This window comes from Ochotona princeps, chromosome 17, assembly GCF_030435755.1.
Source record: "Ochotona princeps isolate mOchPri1 chromosome 17, mOchPri1.hap1, whole genome shotgun sequence".
Taxonomy (NCBI): domain Eukaryota; kingdom Metazoa; phylum Chordata; class Mammalia; order Lagomorpha; family Ochotonidae; genus Ochotona; species Ochotona princeps.
In genome coordinates, this window is record NC_080848.1 from 49,571,112 (window position 1) to 49,591,827 (window position 20,716).

The 20,716-nt window shown below is 49.2% G+C and overlaps 1 protein-coding gene across 6 annotated transcripts in view; it reads right to left on the bottom strand.

The window, feature by feature from the left end:
* Positions 1–20,716, bottom strand: part of ARHGAP44 (Rho GTPase activating protein 44) — a 138,849-nt gene that overhangs the window by 18,573 nt on the left and 99,560 nt on the right. For 3 of the 6 annotated variants that reach the window (XM_058676156.1, XM_058676159.1, XM_058676157.1), the window contains 9 exons: positions 20,416–20,533; positions 13,732–13,800; positions 11,774–11,855; positions 11,284–11,411; positions 8,364–8,475; positions 7,895–7,976; positions 6,082–6,162; positions 1,314–1,427; positions 697–788 (listed from right to left, as the gene is read on the bottom strand). In XM_058676156.1, coding sequence (XP_058532139.1) covers positions 697–788; positions 1,314–1,427; positions 6,082–6,162; positions 7,895–7,976; positions 8,364–8,475; positions 11,284–11,411; positions 11,774–11,855; positions 13,732–13,800; positions 20,416–20,533 — 878 coding nt within the window. Of the gene's footprint in view, positions 1–696; positions 789–1,313; positions 1,428–6,081; positions 6,163–7,894; positions 7,977–8,363; positions 8,476–11,283; positions 11,412–11,773; positions 11,856–13,731; positions 13,801–14,240; positions 14,392–20,415; positions 20,534–20,716 lie in introns of those variants that run through there. The other 3 variants (XM_058676158.1, XM_058676160.1, XM_058676161.1) reach the window with 3 other exon arrangements.

The following is a 20,716-nucleotide window of genomic DNA, read 5'->3' on the forward strand; positions in this document are numbered from 1 at the left end:
TGTTTCCTTGGCCACAGAAAGTGTGCAAAGGTGTGCAACTCCCTCTTAGGAAGCTGCCTGGACAGCCTTGTGTTGAACCAGGCATGGGAAGGAATCCCAAGACTTGTCAGTGAGTGCCAAACCCAAGCACCTTTACGTGCTAGTGGGGGTATGGGGACACTCTTGGGGCAAGAGGAGAACAAAAGATAGTCCCTAGGCAAGCCACGAGCTCTAAATCAAGTTCCTGTCCGCCTCAGATCCTGGCTTTGGTCCACAGTCTACTCTAAGCAAGGGAGTCTCTTCTTTGCCAGCACTTGGAGATGAGCGGTGTGGCCCATCGATCTCCGCAGGGCGAGAAAGAGTGGGAATATGGGGCACCCCTTGAAGATGTCACGCGACCCCCTCTTTCCGGGCAGACCAGTGGACCCCAGAGCTGTGGGCTGCCACAGACGGTGGACATGTTTAGGCCAGAAAGTCCCTCAAAAGTTAGAGAGGAGGGAGCTGACTTTACCATGTTAACTGGGTGCACATACACTCATGGGTTGTGTGTGTGTGTGTGTGTGTGTGTGTGTGTGTGTGTACACGCACGTGGGCTTACATGTTTGGGAAAACAAACCAAAACACCATTTGCAGGGCAGCAGTTCTAGGCTGCCACAGTTCAGAGCTCCCCATGCCATCCCTGCCTCCCGCCTCTGACCTCTGGAGGTCACCACGTACCCCCAGGGAAGAACCAGTCCGCATGCTGGATGATGGGCTCGATGATACCCACGATCTGCAGTGACACAGTGGTCATCATCTCCGTGATGTTCCTGTGTGCACAGGCAAAGGAGAGGGCAGGTGAGAGGCCGCTGGAGCCTGGAACCCCACAAACCTTACAGGAGAGCCGCTTTCCCCTGGGGCAGGATCCGGTCCCTTGCTGAACTCCTCTGTGGCATGGGGCAATCCCAGGAATGCCTCTTAAGCGTGAGGTGAGAGTCTCATCATGGAGAGCTCATCCTCCCTCCAGCCCCCTAAGTCCCCACACAGGGATGGGTCTTCCCTCTTCGCACCGAGCGTGCAGTGCCTGCAAGAGCTGGCCTGCGTGGTCCCATTCCTTTTCTCCTCTTGACTCAAGATGGGCTCAGAGAAGGTCCTTCTGTTAGTTAGCCCTGTGTGTGGCTCTGAGGCTATCGGTAAGGAAGACCAACATAATTTGGAGCCTTCTTTCTCAAGCTAACATCACAGCAAGCCTTGGCAGGCACAGGACGTGAATAATCAGTGAGGCTGGCAACGATGGGGGTCCTGGTCCCTCCTGCAGGTCCACCTGCATAACCCCCTCGACAGTACTCACTCACCCTTCTGCTTGTGGCCATAACAGGTTGGGTCCTAAAACAATAGCCATGTTGCTGGGCGTCATCTTGTTTATATCTTGGTATTCTGACAGCTTAGATAAAAACTTGATCAAGTATCTGAAAGGAAGTGAGACGGGGACAGAAGGATTTACTTCCTTGTTTTTCATTAAAAGCTTTAAAAGATTTATTTTTATGGAAAAGGCAGACATACAGAGAAAGGAGAGACAGATCTTCCATCTGCTACTTCACTCCCCAAGTGGCCACAATGGCCAGAGTTGAGCTGATCTGGCTGATCTGATCCAGAGCCAGGAGCCAGGGGCTTCCTCTGGATTTCCCATGTGGGTGCAGGGTCCCAAGGCTTTGGGTCATCCTCTACTGCTTTCCCAGGCAACAGGCAGGAAGCTGGATGGGAAGTAGAGCAGCCGGGACACAAACCAGTTGCCCATTCTGTTTCCTTATGCCCACAACACCTGGGGCAGGGCCAGCTCAGAGCCAGAAGGTAGGAATTCTATTCTGGGTCTCCCCTGTGGGAGCCATCACCTGCTACTTCCAAGCAGAAAGCAGGAAGCTGGAATTAGAAGTGGAGCTGGTGGGCCCTGAACCTGGGACACTGTGACAGGAGATACAGGTGTTCTGAATGGCCTCTTAACCCTTGCTCTTAATGTCCACCCCGGAAGGGTCAAGCTAACCAACGCTCAATAGCAGCTGTGTTCCCACAGGTAGTGAGAAAACTGCCCCGTTTAATGCAACTCATTGACAAGATGACCCACTTAGCCTGTGATTTCAGCAGGACACAAGTAGCTGCTGGGATATGGAAATTCTGCATCCCTTTTCCAAAAAGGACAGACAGACCTGTCTCTTGTCCAGTTAGATGTCAACATCTGCTTTACTGAACCCTGGCCAGAAAACATCTGCCTATTTCCTTTGGATGTAGTATGAGATGTCTTCAAATTCCTCCCTCTTTCTGAGCCTGGGCACCTGCCATGCTCCCTGTGTATGGAGGTAAAAAAGCAAAGTGTGTGTCTCTCCCACAGGGACAGCCACTTGCTAGGGGTGGTGTCCTCTGGCTTGCTGGAAGGATCTAATGAAGAAGTGTTCACAGAGACTTAGTACAGGGTCCCAGCAAGTCTACTCCTAAGAATGCATTCAATATGCCCCCACACAAACTTGCATGTGAACATCCACAGCAGGATTCAAAACAGCCAGAAGGAGCAGACCACCCACAAGCCCACCAACAGATGCCCAGACAAGTAAGAAATACTACTCAGTCACAGCAAGGAACAGAGTGCTCACACAGCCTGGCCCATGGACTGCAAACGTTAATGCTAAGCGAAATGAGCCAGGTGCCAAGAGGCCACACATCTTATTCCCTGCGTGGGGAGTGTTCAGAATGGGGAAATCTGTAGAGCTTGAAAGATGAGTCGCTGCCTGGGGCCGGGCTGAGAGAAATGAACAGTGGAGTAGATTCTTCTGCGAATGATGACAATGTCCTAAGATCAAGGCAGTAGTGATGGTTATCAACAGCATCACTATACTGAAAGCTACCGAGTGGAGTACTTTCAAATGGCACAAGGGCAGGTGCATTATAATGGCTTTTCCAGAGTGCTGGTGACCAAAAGACCCTATCTTGCTTGGCTCATGCTTGAAGTCATTCCCTTGGGAGGTTCTAACTCCTCTTCCATTAGCCCAGCAAAGACAGAGAATCAGAGTCAGGCTCTGTCATGCCATCACTTGCCTAGCACCATGCCACCTTTGCCCGCCCAAAGCCTGCCCTGGCTGTGATTCACCCGTAAGGGGTCACACAACACTGGATAGGAACATGGGACTATGCTGATGCGCTGGCTGGCCAGTGGTCCGGGACTGTGATCACCAGCGTGCAAGGAGTTGCATGGACTGCATTTCTGCTCTTGGTTTTAATTTATTTGTTTATATATTGATTTTTATGTTTGATTATGTTTACATAGTTGAGAAGAATGCATGCAAATGTGGACTACTGATTAAGGTGGGAAGGGTTGAGGATTAAGTCAAAGTGGATGGGACCATTGTTTCCAATTTTCTTCTTCTCCCTGTATCTGTGGGAAGAGGGGAGATACAGGGAGAAGCCTCACGCAGCCTCCAAACCGCCTCAGAACCCAGGGATGCGGGATGGCCACCCGATGTCATCCCAGGGTTCTTGATGTGGAGCATGCTCCAGGGACACTGCTCAAGTGGTTTCGATAGTTCTGAGATGTTCTTAATTTTGATTTCATTGCTCCAAGGTTAAGGAAATCCTTCCAAGGTCTACTGGCTGACACAGTCCACCTTAGAGTCTCCATTTGCCTAGATATTTGCTGTCAACATTTGGTTGGGGTAGTTGTCCAATTTGTTCTGCTCTTCATGGTACCCACATGTCCTCTGCAGGCCCCAATGGACTGCCATATCCTCTGTGTGCATTTGAGCATGCTGCCCACTGCTCCATCTTAGCCACTGAGTGGGCTCAGTTCTGACACAGGCACTGCACAGTCAGACCACAGATCCTGCCTGTTTCCCCACAGGAGGAATTCTGATTCTGGTGGTTCAATTGGGGGATCCCCAAAGAAACCTCTGAGGTGATCCCAGACCTGACTCCTGTGTGTGCTAGCCAGTATGGGGACTGGCTCAGTCTGTCACCCACATCAGCCTACTCACGTATTGGTGGTTGCAGCTGTTGGGTCAGTTCTGTCCCCAGCCCCATTTCTTATGCAAACCAATGGATACTGTGGTCCTGCTCAATCCTGCTCACCACACACTTGGCCCTCACAAACACTAGCAGGAACTTCAGCCTAGTCAGAGAGACCCCTAATGACTCCCACCAGGCCTGCCAAGCCCTGGCTATTGTGCATGGTGGTATGTGCAGCAGACTGGTCCATTCAGCTCTCATACACATCAATGGGCATTGGAGTCGAGCTCAACCCAACTGACCCTACTACTCAGCCCACACTCATGCTGGCAGGAGACACTGCCTGTCTATCCAGGGCCGCCCCCAGCCTTGGTTCTCATGCTCACCAGAGGGAGTTGCAGACCATCAAAGAAGTGCCCAGTTTCCCTGCCAGGTCTGCTCCCAGTCCCAGATCTTGCACTCTGAAGATGGTTCTGTACTCTGGCTTGACAGGACTGGTTCACAGTCCCAGCACTTGCCAGCTAATGCTGTGGCAAAGCCCCAATCAGCCTGCATGCCTGGCTCTCCCCCAACCCAGTTCACACGAAGGCCAACAGGTGTTGTAACCCTGCCTGGCCTCATCTGTCCCTAGTCCCATGCTCATGCTCACCAGGAGGAGGAATGGCCCAGCAGGGAAGTCCACTGCTCTCCTACAGGGCTTACACCCCCCTGCCATAGCTCTCATATGTCCTGGTGAGTGCTGCTGCCCAGACCGGCATGACCCACCTCACCTTGGCATTTGCTGGTGGGTACTGTACCCTAGCACAGCTCAACCAGCCCCGAGTCCTGGCTGAAACATGAACTGGCTGGTGTTGTGGCCCAACCTGGACTATTCTGCACTCCATTTTGGTTCTCACATCTACCAGTGAGTGTTATGAACTCGCCCAGCCTGGCTTGCCCCCAGACCTGACCCACATACATGCTGGTGGGATTTTATTTTTTAATTTGGGATAAAATGTATCTAGGATGTTCCTGTTAGCTATTGGCAGGTGATGGGTCAGTGGCATTGAGTACGTTGACACTGATACCAACCAGTGCTCCATTCACCTCCAGAACTCCCTCTTCTCTAACAGAAACTATTACTAGTAGTATCAATAACAGCATCAGTGCCAATGGAGCCTAACTTCCCTACTTCCCCTCCTCCCCCAGGTCCTGGCAACCATCAACTATCATTTCTGTCTCTATGAACTTGGCTACTCCAGGCATCTCACATAAGTGGAGTCAGGCGCCATTTGTCCTCTCTGCGTCTGGCTTCTTTCACTTAGCATAGTGTGCCCACAGTACATCCACACAGAAGCAAGAACCTGAATCCTACAGCCATCATCCAAGGTGCATCCACGGTGTGTCTTGATTATCTACTCACAGACACTGCTGTTGGCTGTGATCAATGCTGCCCTGAAGACTGGTATTTACCCAACTCCTTGCTTCCAGTTCTTCCAAGTCTACACCCAAAAGAGGCAAATCTACATTGAATTTTTGGAGTTAATCAGGTGGATGGCATCAGGTGCACAGGCTGCAAATCTGCATCCCTAAGCAGCACGGAGGAGAAGTGGCACAGGGTCAGAGGGGTACTGGCGACATGAGGTAATGGGGGAGTGGACAGTGCAGAGCCCCACAAGCCCAGGGTAAGAGGGAGAGCTGCAGAATGGCAGGAAAAAAGAGCTCCGGTGGGAGCAGGACCAGTGCGAGGCAGAAACAGGGAGAAAAGTTGCGTCTCACAAATTGACCAGCAGGACAATCTTCTGGCCTCAACTTCCTGAGGTCAAGCTCAAGGACAACCTGTCTCTGGTCCAGTGCTGATCAGCTTCTCCCAGGAGACCATGAGCACCTATCTTTACCATAAATCCCTGGTACCCGAAAGGTAGGTGTCAATCTCTGCTCCTTGCAAATCAAGGAATTCAGGTGGCCCTGTAGGCAGTTGGGCAAAGCCTTGAAGTCTTCTGGCTCCTCTCAACCAGTCTCCTTATCTCTGAAGGTTGTTGGAGGTCGAGACCATGATTTTAAAACAATACCCTGGATGCCTTTTAAAGTGCTGGGCATGCTGCTTGCCATGACTTTGAGCTAGGAAATCAGGGGTTACATAAATCTACTCACCGGATGTTGTTGTGATTGGCCTTGGGCAATTTTTCACAAGCATTCCACAGAGCCTGAAGCCTCTTGTCTTGCTCCTGGATACTGCAAAATTGATAGGAAAAATGAAATATTTATTTCTTTACATTTTTCAGAAGGAAAAGCAACACAGGAGGAGAATCAGAAAGATCCTCCAAACACTGGTTCACTCCCCAGATGGCTGCAAGGGCCAGGGCTGGGTCAGACTAAGCCCAGGAACCAGGAATTCCATCTGGGTCTCCCAGTGGGCTGCAGGGACTCAACTGTTTGGGCCATTTTCCCATGCCTTCCATGTGCATTAACAGACGACTAGATTGGAATCAATCGGGCAGTGACAAGGATGCTGATGTTGCAAGTGGCACCTTTAACCCGCTGCACCACAGTGCTGGCTCCACAGCAGTAACTGTAGTATCTGGTAAGAAGCTAACCATTCTAACCAGTCAATTCTTATTAAAATTTTTGGTTGTTATTTTCCCCTTTCTTCTCATCTTATCCAGTGCTATTTCAACTGTTTTCTTTGCACACTTTCTATGCCCTAGATGAACCCAGGCCAGGGCTAGTAGGTCAGAGCAGCAGGGCAGAGGCTGGGGTCATTAGAGAAGTCAGGACACCGGTCAGGTAGCCCACCTCTTCTGCTGCACACAGCGGAGGCAGCCTGCCATCCGGCTTGGTGGACGTTATCCGCAGCATAGCCAGCTCCTGGACAGAGGTCCAGGGAAGGGGCGTGGCCATCACTTGCAACCTCCATCACCTGGCAGCCTGGGTGCGGGCACAGGTCCTACCCAAGGTCAGCAGCACCCTCCACATGCCCTGTCCTGCCAGCCTCCCTCGACTCCTGGGCTTTGTTCTTGACCAAGGCTTCCGCCTAGGGTGGGCTCAGCCTCGGGAGAAGTGGATGACACCCAGGAGCCCACATGTTATGCAGGTATGTTGGTTAGCTGGTATGAAATTATTCCTGATGATTACAGACAAGGGTCCAGACCCCAGAGCTTCTCCCTTGTCCTACTCTGCCCCCCGAAGCAACTGCTGCCACATATTTGCCTTTTGGAGCCCTTTCTAAACCCTCTTTCATCTCCTTACAGTCAGAAGCTCCCCGAATTCTACACTTCTGAGTGAGAAATGGGTGCCAATTTTTCCTTTTATGACCAGGAGAGGATTTCAGCTGTCTCCATTAAGTTGCTTTATTTCACTCAAAAGGAAGTCCTGAGGCACTGCCACATTAGCATGTCTAGCTTAACTTTTTACTTTCTTCAGACTACTCCATGGTGTGGACACAGCATGGTTTATGTAGTCATGCCCATATCCCTTGCTAAAGAACCCTTAGGAATGTCTACGCTCCGTTCTCCCAAATAATGCTGCAGTAGATAACCCAGCACACCCCTCGTTTAGCACACGTGCAAGCATTCCTTCATGGTGGATGCTGAGGTGGGTAACTCAATCAATACTGATGGTTTCCCACGTCCATGCATTCCACGCCCACGGATTCAACCAACCGCAAATCACTTTCTAGGTAGTTATGCCTAGGACGGTTGTGTCCGCATGATTCACATGAACTTCTTTTTCTGGCTATTATTCCCTGAACGTTACAGCATAACAACTACTCTACTGTGTTGTACATTGCGTCAGGTATAAGTCCTCCAGATTTACAAGCACACAACAGGTTGTGTGTTAGCTCTAGGTCAACCCTACCCTGTTTCGTATCAGGGACTTGAGCAGTCATGGGCTGCAGTGTGGACAAGGGAGGATGACAACCGTACTTTGAAATACTTTTGAACTTATGAGACGCTCCAACACTCACTTGGAAGCCTGGATCCACTCGTCATAAAGCTCAAAGGTCATAAGAGGCTCTGGTAACTCTCGGAGGTAAGACTTCAAAGCTCCTGGGAAGGAACACAGCACTGACCGTAAGACATCAGGACCTGGCAGATGAGTCCAGACAGCACGGAGTACTTGTATGCGCTCTGCCAGGGTCGGGCTCTCCCCACCAGAAGAGTGGCTTCCCATGTGAACGGACCCAGGGCTCTGGCTGGCCTATGTGGGCTGACCATCGCATTGGCCTTCCCCTTCCCACTCTTGTATCACCTCTTCTCTCTGCATGCTTTGGGGACAGCTTGGTCTAAGCAAGCCTGAACCTAGATCTATGGGTGGACATGTCCGGCAAGTGGCAGGAAGCCACTGACCTGAGCGTCCCCGTCAGGGGGCTGCTGCCCCTACACCTCCCCTCTGCAACCCTCAGGAGGTCTTCACCTGGAGCATGCGCAGCTCACCTGCGATGGCATGGGGGTCTGCCGAGTACTCCTGCACGTCCACTACGCAGCAGTCCAGAGCCGCTTTCAGCTTCTTCAGCTTGGAAGCAGAGGGGGCGACGCGGAAGAGGCCCTGCCCAAGGACAGAGGGCCTGTGACACCTTGCAACTCATGACACAGGAGAGGGCCAGTTGCTAAACCAACTCCAATGTGTACTTTGTCTTTGCTGCTTTCTAAAGGTCTCCCGTTCCAACATAAGCAATGGCTAAGGAAGAAGTGCGTGTTACTATGGGGTCCCCAGATGCCAGGGGAGGGTTGGTTCATCTTACCGATTTGGCATTTGTTGGATCAATGAACCCTGGGCATTCAGACTTCTTATTCTTACACATTTCAGTGAATTTTAAAAATTTATTGCAAATGTCAAGTCAGAGACAGGAAAAGATAGATCTTTCACCTGTTATTTTAATCCTCAAGTGCCTGCAATGGTGGAGGCTGGGTCAGGCTGAAGTAGGAGCCTGGCTGGAATTCCATCTGGGTCTCCCACATGGATGCAGGGGCCAAATTACTCAGGCCATCCTCTGCAGTTTTCTTATAGCACATTAGCAGGAAACTGATTGGAAGTGGAGCAACTGGGACAAAGATCTACCATTCATATGGGTTGTTGGCATTGTAGGAGGTGGCTTAATCCACTGTGCTGTGTGACATTGGTCCCACTGAGTTAATTCTTGAAAAAGGATTGGACTGAGGCCTGGGAAGATGTGGGAGTCTGATAGTTCGCATGAGAAAGGTATATGTGTGTATGTGTGTTGTGAGAAACCATGGATACACCCTTAGAACCAAATAAAACCTATATCCTCAGGGGAAGTGCAGACATGGGGTGAGGGGAGAAGGGGTGAGGCAGCTTCCTTCCGTCCCTCTATTCTTACTTACTTGGGAGTTGCTACCCGCCAGCCCAACTGCACCAAGCATTCCACAGAGCAAAAGCAAGCCTCAAAGGGAAAACACAGAGGAGGAGAAAGGAAGGCTCGAGCAGGTCAGAGCTAGAAGGGATCCTCCAGCTGATCAGCTTTTGTTTTGGGCTCTTCGCTCCTGGACTTCTGTGTTGCAGCCCATAGACAGGGAGACCAGCTGTGCACATCCCTTGCTCATTTGATGTTTTATGGCCATGGACATGCGCACTTTCAAGTTGCTTTAGGAGGAAGTGGTCCTGGAATTTTGGGTGTTGCAACGATGGTGAATGCCTTCCTTGATATGGGGTAGGTTAGATCAACGGATGCCTGAAGGGCTTCATGAAACCTGAGCAGTGCGCACTTCCTCTCTCGTCCAGGGAAAGATCATGATGTTGCAGAAGACATTCTTTTCCAGGCTAGGGGCCACCTGAGTATATCTGCTGGTAAAGGGAGGGAGCGGATGCAAAGTACGGAAAAAGCCCAGGGACATGGAGAGGTCTGGCAAGAGGTGGAATGAAGGGATTTGCAGAGTCAGCAGAGTCAGTGGAAAGGCTGGGAAAGGTCCGAGGCCACTCTTCACGAACGGGTGCACACCAGCCAGCAGGTCAGTTGTCCTAAAACCCTGTTGCTATTTTGCTCAAAAATAAGGTCATATTGTTTTTTAGTATATGTGCTTCTGAAGGGCACACCATAAGATCATATTTTACAAACAAGGGATCTTCCTATCTTATAGATGCACATGGTAGTATTATCAGTGAAATGACAGACTATCTGGAATTTGCTTCACTGAATCCCAGTTAGGAAAGAAGGGCCAGGATAAGGAGGAAGATTGGAAAGAAGACAGACTACAGCCTGGGGTGAGGCTCAATATCTTCCCGCGCTTGTTTCACTATAATTTAAACAGAAAAGGGTGGGGCAAGAGGAGGCATGGTCACCACTCTCCACAAAATCTCCCTCTCAGGGACTGCAGGGACCTTCTCATTCTTAACATTGATTACCAATATGAAAATGCCTGATACACAAAACGTGATCCCCACAAGTCCACAGAACACAAAGATCACGTCTAACCCCATTCCTTTGGGAACGTCCGGGGTCTGGAACAGGTGTGGTCCATGGCAAGTAGTCAACACATATCCCTTTCCAGTCCAGATGCTGTCCATCTGAACCAGTGCCGACTTCAGGACTGATGGCCTGTTTAGGATGTGTCAGGCTACTGGCCGGACTTTCCCCAGCAAGGTCCTGAGACAGCACCCTCTTCCTCTCTCCTGCAGCTCACTGTGTCAAATTCTGCTCAGTCATTAATGTGTAGCACACCCGAAATAAACATGCTGACTGAGCGGATTAAAGGAAGATGGAGTGAAGATGCTGAAATACCCTCTGGGAGGAGGACGTGATCCCCACAGTCACAGAATAACAACTGCTACCCATTTGTCCCAGGGTCTTTAATATACACGGCTCTGAATATGTGCCTCTTGTATTGCTATCAGCTCTATTTCAGGCTCTCTGTGAGAGGTGCTATCAAGATGATGTAGAGCTCCATTTTGAAAAGTAGGGAACTTACTGAGAGAATCTGAGGAGCAGCAGGAGGAGAACAGAAGGAAGAAGAGAATGATGGAAGGAGCGGGAAGGAGGAATAGAATGAGCAAGAGACTCAGGAGGAGGAGCAGGTGGAGGAGGAGCAGGTGGAGGTGGACGATTAGGAGGAAGGAAAGGAATGGCAGGTGGAGGGGAGGACAAGTGGTAGAGCAGCCCCAGCAGCAGCATATGACTCCTACGACCATGTCAGATGTGCAGAAAGCATGGCTAGATCGTGGCCAGATGACACTGCTCTCCCTGTAAAAGTGGAAGCTCAAGGGCAAAAAAGCACTTGCAGGAAAGGGCTGTGCAAAACGCCACAGCAGCCCACGTGTGGCTTCCCAGGGCTGGGGAAAGGGGATGACACCAGGGAGAAGGGGCGCTGTGGGGACCAGCTGGGCCAAGCTCGCACCCACCTCTTCCTGCATCCCGCACTCGAGCAGCATGGTGACGCAAGCCTCGATGGGGAAGGCGATTTCCCGGCCGCTGATTGTCAGGTGCTCCTCCAAGGGCTTCCCGAAGGATGGCTTTTCCACCCAGGCCTCTGGGGGGAGGGAGGGAGGAAGCAGTGAGAAAGGGCTGGTCAGGAATGGGAGTAGCTCACCCAGGCTAGAATCTACCCTTCCTCATGTCATCGGATCCTCCTGAGGCCTCCAGGGAGATGCAAGTCCAGGCGAGCCGCCACTCTTGTGATCTGTGGAGAGCCCACCAGCCATGTGTAGGGTCCCCATGCAGGGATGGCGTGTGTGAGCGAGAGTGGCACCTGCTTGTGAAGTTCTGGCAGCTCACAGAATCCTGGCTATGTGGGGCAGAGCCTCAAAGCGCACAAACTCCAGGGAGCCGCTGTGCCCCAGTCAAGGCAGGTTGGCTGCCAGGCTCTCCACTCCGGGGAAAGTCTGCACTTACCCTGTTGTGCTTTTATCTGGGGCAACACAGCCTGCAACAGCGTCAAGGACTTCCTGTGGTATTCAGCTTGCACTTCGATGAGCTGAGGAAGTGCAAGGACAAGTATTAGCCTTCACAGAAGAGCAACAATGCAGCAACACAGTGTCCTGCATGTGGGAGCTTATGGTGATGGGGACAGGGAGGGGGAAGGAGGGTTCGGAATTCCCAGCTCCCTCCTCCAATTGGCCTAACATGGTGAGGATGCTTCCTCTTTTGCCTCCATAGCGGTGCAGTGGGAATGCAGGATGGAGGCAGGGGATGGGAGTGTGGTTTCCTGAAGACTAAGAGAGTGCTCCCTGGAGCAAGAGCCTGGCTAGGTGAGCTTTGCCTCTACTACCACCCACCCATCCTTCTGGCACCCCATGCTCAAAGCAAAAGGCAATAAAGGTGCAATCGTAGGAGCCACACAATGGAAAACACACTGAGCGATTCACCTGCCTACACGAGACGGATGCATTGGCCTCTGCCAAGCTCTCTAAACACAAAACTGATCAGAATCTGCAGCTCAGTGCACACTCTTCCTCCCGCCCCGACAGGTGGAACTGCTATGGCCACAGTGAGGGGCAGTGAGAACAAATGAAACTCAACAGACAACAGTAGGCACTTCATGTAGTTTCTACATCTCTTTCTGGCACCACTCCCCCAATGTGGACACGTATAAGCGGAGCGGGGAGAGAAGGAGTGGAAATGAATGGGTCGGCAGGATGGACACTTCTAGCCCCAAGTAAAACTACAGTCTTTTTCAAGAAAGAAATTGGAATATTCAAGCACACAAAAGCCACTCAACAAGTCCATGGGAGTTTGGCATATGGACATTTTCATTAGTTTCAGAAACAGATTACCTTTACAAACAAAACTAAGCAAACACATGTGGATGAATACCTGTGTTTCAAAATGTACAGTCTAAATTGAGAGCCACAGGAGTCAGTTTTCTTCTAGGTCTGAAGGGTCTCTACCCCACTACCAAACATGCTAGGAAAGCGGCAACTGGTCTACCGCTGTATCCTCAGACTCAACGAAACAGTGAAGACTATGCAACCTCCATCTTTCCCCCTTTGTAATGTACTGGTTTGTCCATACTCTAACCATAAAGAATATACAGGTTATAAGATCTTAGTTTCAACTTTAAAAACAGGTGAGTGTAAGGATTTTTTGAAAAAACTGTTCTTTTCTTCTGTCAACTTTTGTTTGCTGTTCTTTGCTTTCACTTGCTTTATCTGCATGCTAATCATCTGGACCAGATTACTGAAGTTTAGGAAGACTTGGATATTGGGTCTCCTGGTTTCTCTATTTGCTCTATTTTCCACAGATACAAGGCAGGAAATCAGGCCCCACCAACCACTGCTCACTTACTTGTTGCTGTCTTTGACCAAGAAAAAAAATAAATAAATCGAGATGAAAAATACATGTTGAAGTTGGGGTGGACACCATCTTGTTTTTCTCTTTAAGCCTCCTGCTATCCTAGACCATGGCTTCTCACCATCCCCTCTTGTGACTCTTGGGGGCCAGACACTGCTTGTTGTAGGGAGCTGTCCCATGTACTGTAGGACGGGAATTAGCATTCCTGTGCTGTACCCATGAGATGCCAACAGAATTTGCTCCCTGGTGGTGACTATCAAAGCCAGCTCCATGGGTTGCCATGCACGGGGCCCCTGCACAAAGGGGGCTCAGCCCGAGTTCCTAGCAGGGAACCACAGCCCAGTTAGCAGAGCTCAATCCTTAGAGATGGATGGGGGTTTCTCCTTAGGTTTTGCCTGAAATCCACACAAGGAGTCAAAGATGGCAGGACACAGTCACAGGTCACAGCCAGAATGAAACTATTTCATCGCTCAGCCACTGGTCCCCAAGCCCTTGCCCCGATTCCTTTCCTGTCAGTCCGCGTGACTCTCAGGAAAGGCTTCACCACTCTGCATCCTTACCGTTTGAAAGTAGTTTGCATAGTCAATTTCTTTGGCCACAAAACTGTACATGTCAGCGGAGAGCTGGTCCTGTGTGAGAGAAGACACAACCAAGGTGGAACATGGTACAGAGAGAGGCGCTAACACAGGAGACCGGACATCATGGAAGATGAGCCACAAAAGGCTGCTTCATCTCATTTTTTCTGACGCTTGACATGTCGCAAACTTCCCCCTCCACCCACCTCAGGCACCTCCATCTTTTCCATTCATGGCTCTAGACAGTAAGTTTACAAAGAACATCTAATGCCAGGGATTCTACCAGCGAGGGAATATCTAGTGTCACAGACAAAGCCCTTGCCCGTCCCGCACACACACATCTGTGTGCTTTGTACCACCAGCTTGAAGCAAGCCCCGACTGGTGCTGCTGTCTCGACTATGCCTTTCCTTTCCATTGCTCACAGTCTCCAGCCCTGGCCTTCATTGTCAACACTCAGAGACTCATCACAAACACAAGGGGAAGAGATGGAAACTCTTCCTGGAAGGAAGCTCATAGGACAGGAGTACCCGGAGAAAGCTGTGGATGCTGAACCTGGAAAAACTCCAGATTCATCCAATATCGTACCTGGACCTCACAGCCTTTATAAACCCTGCACCGTTCAGTTTCCATGGGGTCAAAAGTGGCTATGACTCAACACTGCACTGGAATCTGGAATGTTCTGTCCTCTCTAGGTGGCAGTTGGCAGTTCCGTGGAGACATCTATAGCATGGGATGCACACAGTGTCACTAACTGTATTTCTGAGCATGTCCCTGCTTTGTACGTGTTTGCACAAGTCACAGGCTCTCTAAGGTTCTTCCCTGTTGGGTGGGCCTAGGCTGGCTGTGCTGCACAGAGATGTTCCGTTCAGGATGGGAAAGACATGCATGACAAACAGCAGAGGAAAGTCCCTGTAAGAGGCTGGATGAAGTAGCGTGAGCCAGCACACACTTCACACTGAACCTGTCCAGGCAACATCAACCCCATCTCCCTAGCTTCTCCAGCCGCCAAAGAAGCCAAGCTTCAGTGAGAACATTGGGACATGTAGCAGCCATCTGCTTCATTTCCAGCACCCGTGAAAGGCAAGCAATTGCTGGGGACATCATCTGAGAGTTCTCTGGGCACAAGACAACAGAGCTGAAGGAGGAAGTCTGTTCGCTGCAGAGCTCAGCACACAGATTCAACAATGCTATGGCTCAACCAGCTGTGGCAGCGAATGAAGACTGAGGAAAAGCAAATGAATCACAGAGAATAGTCTGTCGGGCACAGTGTAACCAAGAACACCAGCCTCACTCTCACAAGTTAGTACTTGGGAGTAGCAGGCCACTAGAGTTCAGGGACAGGATCTGTTGACCAAGTCTCCCAGACACTTAGCACAGTAAGGGCTTATTCAAGACTTGCTGAATGCACAATGAGAACACCTGAGGCTCAGAGATGCTGAGTTTCCCAAAGGATAAAATGGGTTCAAGACCACACTTCACCACCACATCCTCTCTCCAAAGGATCCTTCCAGCGGATGGAAGTCAGAGAAAGTGGTCTTGTCTGGATTCAACCACCACACTAGCAGCAGCTCTGTTCTGGAGACAGCCATCACCAGCCTGGTAGCTGGGAGGGATGAAGTACAAGCTGGGAGGGTCTGAGGATGGAACAGAGAGGAACGGTGAGCCCCTGAAGGTGCAGAGGCTGCAGCAGCCAACGCACCTGCTGCGTCCCATCACCCGAGCTGTCCCCACAGAAGAGCTTGGAGAGTCTGCACTTGTCCGCAGGAAGACAAACGGACGCCTCAAGACTTCCGATGGAATCATTCTTTAGAGTTAAGTATGAGAAAGATGATGATTCGGAACATTTCCTGCTTTTAATATAAACTGGCAAATATCCCATCAGAAACACTAGCCTGCAAGTGTGTAATCTTCCGCAATAACTTTTTTTATTGTTACATCATTATTAAATCTGAGGGGGTTGCAAACATTCATGGAAAAAAAAATGGAATTAGAGGAAATACGATTTTTTCCGTGCACTTTTTAAAGCTCTATCACACACACGGGGGATTTAAAGAATACGCTCATAATTTTGATCATATAAATCTTTCGCCTCTTACTAAAAAAAAACTCTTAATTTATATTTTGCTGATCAAGAGGCTAATTTACTTCAACATTTATCACCAGTTTGCCAACTCCATTTTATTGCCCTTTGTCGATTCTTTGTCAACACTGAATATCCATTTCCCTAACGAGTCCTCTCCTTATTTTGTAAGATTTGGAAGAACTCTTTAGCTTGATGAGACTATTGACTTCATCAAATACTCATTCTCCCCAATTAGCTATTTAATTTTGGCAATCTTATTAATTTTGTGAGGAGCAGGGAAGGATTACTGCGCTTTTTTCCAATAGATTTTCCAATAGTTGGCATCCACTAAATTTTTCTTCCATGGTTTCCGCCTTTGGTAACATGCGTAGAGCTCTCAATCAACAATATAAATGTCCACGCATATAAAAGTGCTTTTAAAAATTCAAGGAAAACTGAATTAAAAGTTGAGTTTATTTTGGTGCAAAACTTTCAAAATGTATGCATGTTTCATCATTTCTGTGAACTTTTTCAAGACATCATATACATGATACACATATTTTAAACCTTCTTGTACCAAAAAAAACCTTTTAAAATCACATTTTTTTTAAAAAAATACACTCATATGTTTAGTAAAGAACATATGCAGAGGACACTTAGTACCACAACAGAGGACAGAGGACAGAACAAATCAATCAACTACCCCAGCCACGTGTTGGCAGTGAAAACCTGGGCAAACAGAGTTTCTAAATTGAACTATGACAGCCAGTGGATTCTGAAGAGATTTCATCTTGCTTGGAATGGTGAGACTGGCAGCATTTCAGAACTGTTGAACTATCAAAACCACTTGAGCAGTGCCCTAGGAGCATTCCCCACATGGGGACCTGGAATAGGTGGGAGGCTGGGTGGGGCTTCTCCCTTTATCTCCCCCCTTTTCCCAGATACAGGAAAAAAAAAATAATAATGTGGAAACAATGGTCTTCCACTCCCCCTCCCCCCAAAAAAGAATATAACAACACTTCTAGGGGCAGTGCTATGGGATAGCACAGATTGTGAGCAAGACAATCCAAGCTAGACTTCTGCCTTGGAGTTGCCAACTTTCCCTGAATTCAGGCTTGGTTTTTCAAACTGCAATAATGAGACAATTGGAAGAAAGTGAAGTGGGAGTGACAAACTAGAAAGAAAGAGAGTATACGAGAGAGGCAGCGAGAGAGAGAGATGGCATGCAGGGAAGGTGTTTGGACTAGCGGTTAAGCTGACTGCAACGCCCACATCCTATTTAGAGTGCCTAGGTTTGATGCCCAAATCCAGCTTCCTGCTGGTACAGATCCTAAAAGACAGCAGTGATTATTCCAAGTGCTTAGATTTCTCTTATGCATGTGAGAGACCTAGACTGAATTCCAGGCTCCCAGTTTTAGCTGGAACTCCCCAGCTCCCTGTCACAAATTTGGGGATATGGGGATAGAACCAATGGACGGGAGTGCACTCCATATATCTATTCATTGAAGAGACAGAGATAGACAAAGCTAAGCGGGAAAGGCACGAACATGTGGGGAGTAAGAAAGGATAAGAACTGAAGTGATGGGAAATGGAAAGATCACAGCAAGACAGGCGGGGGAGGACAGCTTTGCCTTCCAGTGGAAAGTTCCAGACCACAGCCAGTGTCCCTCATGAAACACATCTGCCGCTACCGATGTCACACGGATCCATGTCCTCATCCCATCTTCTCCACTTTTACCTCCTGACTCCGTCTCCTCTTACTGGAAAATTGTCAACGCTTAACGCTCCTTGGATGGACCATGGGCTCAGGGGTTCTGGGGCCTTGGGGTGAAGAGGGGAAGCAAGTACCAGCTGTGAGGACAGGGGCTTGTCTCCTTCAAGACCAGGAGGTAAGGCAGAGGTTGGGTGGGCTTCGCAAGCAACAGGGCAGCATCTGCCTGTCTGCCTGAGTCCCAGTAGGTTCCTTCTTCTGTGACTACGTTACTTGAGTTTCCTGATGATCAGAGGGAGTTCTGGTTGGCCCTCTACATGCACAGACAAAGAGGACTCAACCATTCATGCATTTGCAGTCTGTTAAGCATCAACCTGCTTGGCTGACTTGCCCTACAGAACAGGGGCCTTGACTGATGAGAAGACTTGACTGATGAGAAGCTAGCAAACCAGTCGACTTAAGGAAATCCCGAGAGGAGTTGGGGCAGGAGAAGACCAAGGAAGATACTGAAAATACCTGACAACCAACCAAGCAAAGTTAGAAGAGAAGTTAAACCAAACCTACAGTGGGGTGCTCACAAAGACGCTCACCTGGGGTTCCAGTTACTGGGCTGACTACCTGCAAGTCAACACAAGAAGATGGAAGGCACAGACTAGCCAAGAGCATTGGGCAGAACAGAGGGTTCTCTAACTTGCTGTACTTGCTACAAAGTCATTACCACAGAAGCTGTATTCACGAGAACAGAGCTGCCCCACAAATGCAGGAACATGTGCATGTAAGACTCAGCATTCAGAAACAAGTCTAAAAGGAGTGAGGAACTAGGATTTCACTTCAAGAGGGTAGCTCATTTGATTATTCATCTGAGTTAAGCCTCTGTCCCTCACGCCACGTTCAAAAACACGCTTCAAGTGTATTAACATGCACACGAGTGTGTGACACACATTCTAAATGTTCAAATGAGAGTGAAAATTCCAGTTTTTGGATGGAAGACACCTGAGGGGCTCCCCAGGAACTTATCCCATCCAAAGGAAATACAGGCATGTATTACATAATTCCCTGTCACACAAATACAGGTATGCCATATGTACTTCCGTTGTATGGCGAGGTAATACAGGCATCAAGAGGAGGCTCAAAATGTACCTGCAGCACATCAGATAGAAACAAGCACAGGATCCCTAAAACACAGGTGTTACATAAACAAGACATTTGGTCCACCTGCCAATAACCAAAGGCAGTTCACCAAACCAGGAAGGCCAACACGAAGACCAACAAATGCATGACCACAAGGAATCCAGTCTGCAGTATTCGCTGAGCCAAGTGGACTGATTAAAAACTAATACACGAGTTAGTAGGAAACTGCTACAGATGGGTGTAGGCTTGTATGATGAAGTGGCAGTTCCACAGGCGGCTCCAATGTTTACTTCTCTGTCTTTACAACTTTCAGGACTACTCAGCATGTAACAAGGCATGCTGTCCTAACACACTGTTAATAAAAGACAGGAACTGATGATCTCATTTGGAACCACAGGGGTCGCTGAGCAAGAACAAGGATATTGGTGTCTTCCTTAATGCAGTTTTGCCATTTTTTTCACTGGTTATGATGAGCATGTATTACTTTTGTAATCTGTGAAGAGGAACTGAATATGATTTTTTTTGGCACATGGCAAATGTATGAGGCTACCAAACAATATATAAACCTACTGAACTTTATTTACATATTTACATTCAATATTCTCTCTTGAACATCCCCCTTCTCTGGTCTACCGGAAAAGGCATTTTTTGAAAAGGATTTTTTGTTTGTTTGTTTTCAAAAGGATTCTTAACCGAAGAACACAGATCCATGGGAGGTACACAAATTGCACAAAATAAAAGTGAGATTAGTAAGACAAAAGAACAATGCTTCTGGAAGAGTGCCGTGGGTGGGTGGCCTTGCTATTAACACGGGGGTTCAGATGATGGTGAACTTTGGAGCTGAAGTGCTGGTTTCACTTGGCTTGGTTCCATGATGCTGTATGCTGAGAGATGACATGCTCTTTAGATAACTTTCAGTATTCCTAATACCAGAGAGAGATTCGATCTGATTCTGAATGTCACCTGAATGCAAGGTCATGACCACCTGCACAGGGTGTCTCTAAAAGCAGCAGGTCAAAAAAGACAAGCTAATGGAACCAGAGAGAGCCACTGAGAGCAGAGACGTTCCTTTAAAAGGCCAGGGGACTGACAGGACAGGGGCCCACAACACGTGCAGAGATGTGACACTTCTGTGCCCTGGGATTAAACCCAGCTGACAAACAACACATGGAAACAGATGCATATCCATGCAGAGAATCATGAATGCTGTGTGGCTCATTAAGTCATATAGACTGCGGGCAGGAAAGGTGGGGGACCAGTTAAAGGACGGACATGTCTGCGAGGAGAGTCAGATTTCAGAATGACACTCTCCCTCTTGGACTGTCCCCACGGCTGGCATTTCAAGCTCATACACCAGTACCTTCCAGAACGAAGGCATGGGGAGGATGAGACGGCTTGGGAAACAAGATGGGTCAAGATTCCTCTGTGGGCTGAAGTCTCAGCTTTCCTAAGAGACCCAGAACTCCGTCTTTGGGATTCAGATGAGTTACAAAGGGTTCCCATTGTCTCTCTGCTCACCTTGCAGGAACACCACTAGGAGGCCAAGGCACCCTTCCTGTCTTGGTCACTATCAAAGCCCCCAGCCCTGGGGTTCAGCCTGGACTCTAGGATCGAAGCTGCTAGGTGGGCGGACACGCCTGGGAACATGCGAGTTCAGCTTAGAGACTCCCAGAAGGTTCCGAAGAACTTCAGTGAGCCAAAGGAAACTTTCCAGGGGGACTCCCCAGGGTGACCCAGGAGGATAGGAGCAAAGAGAGTGGGTACCCTGCAAATCTCCACTCGGTTGGCAGCCTCCTCCATCTCTTCCCTGAGGGCATCAGCTTTGGCACCCGCAGGCTGTAAGCTGCTGGACAAACCTGAAGACTTGGAAGTCTGCTGCCACCTGATGGGAAAACAGAAGAAAAAGAGGAAAGATGAGAGACAGGCAGAGGTCTTAGGGATACTGACAGAATGCTGAGAAAACAACCGGCTGCAAACACCACCTGGGTGTGGAGGGGATGCGGGGCAGGGTTGACACCGCCTTGTTTGAAAGAAATGGTAACGGGCAGGCAAGCTACCGAGTGCG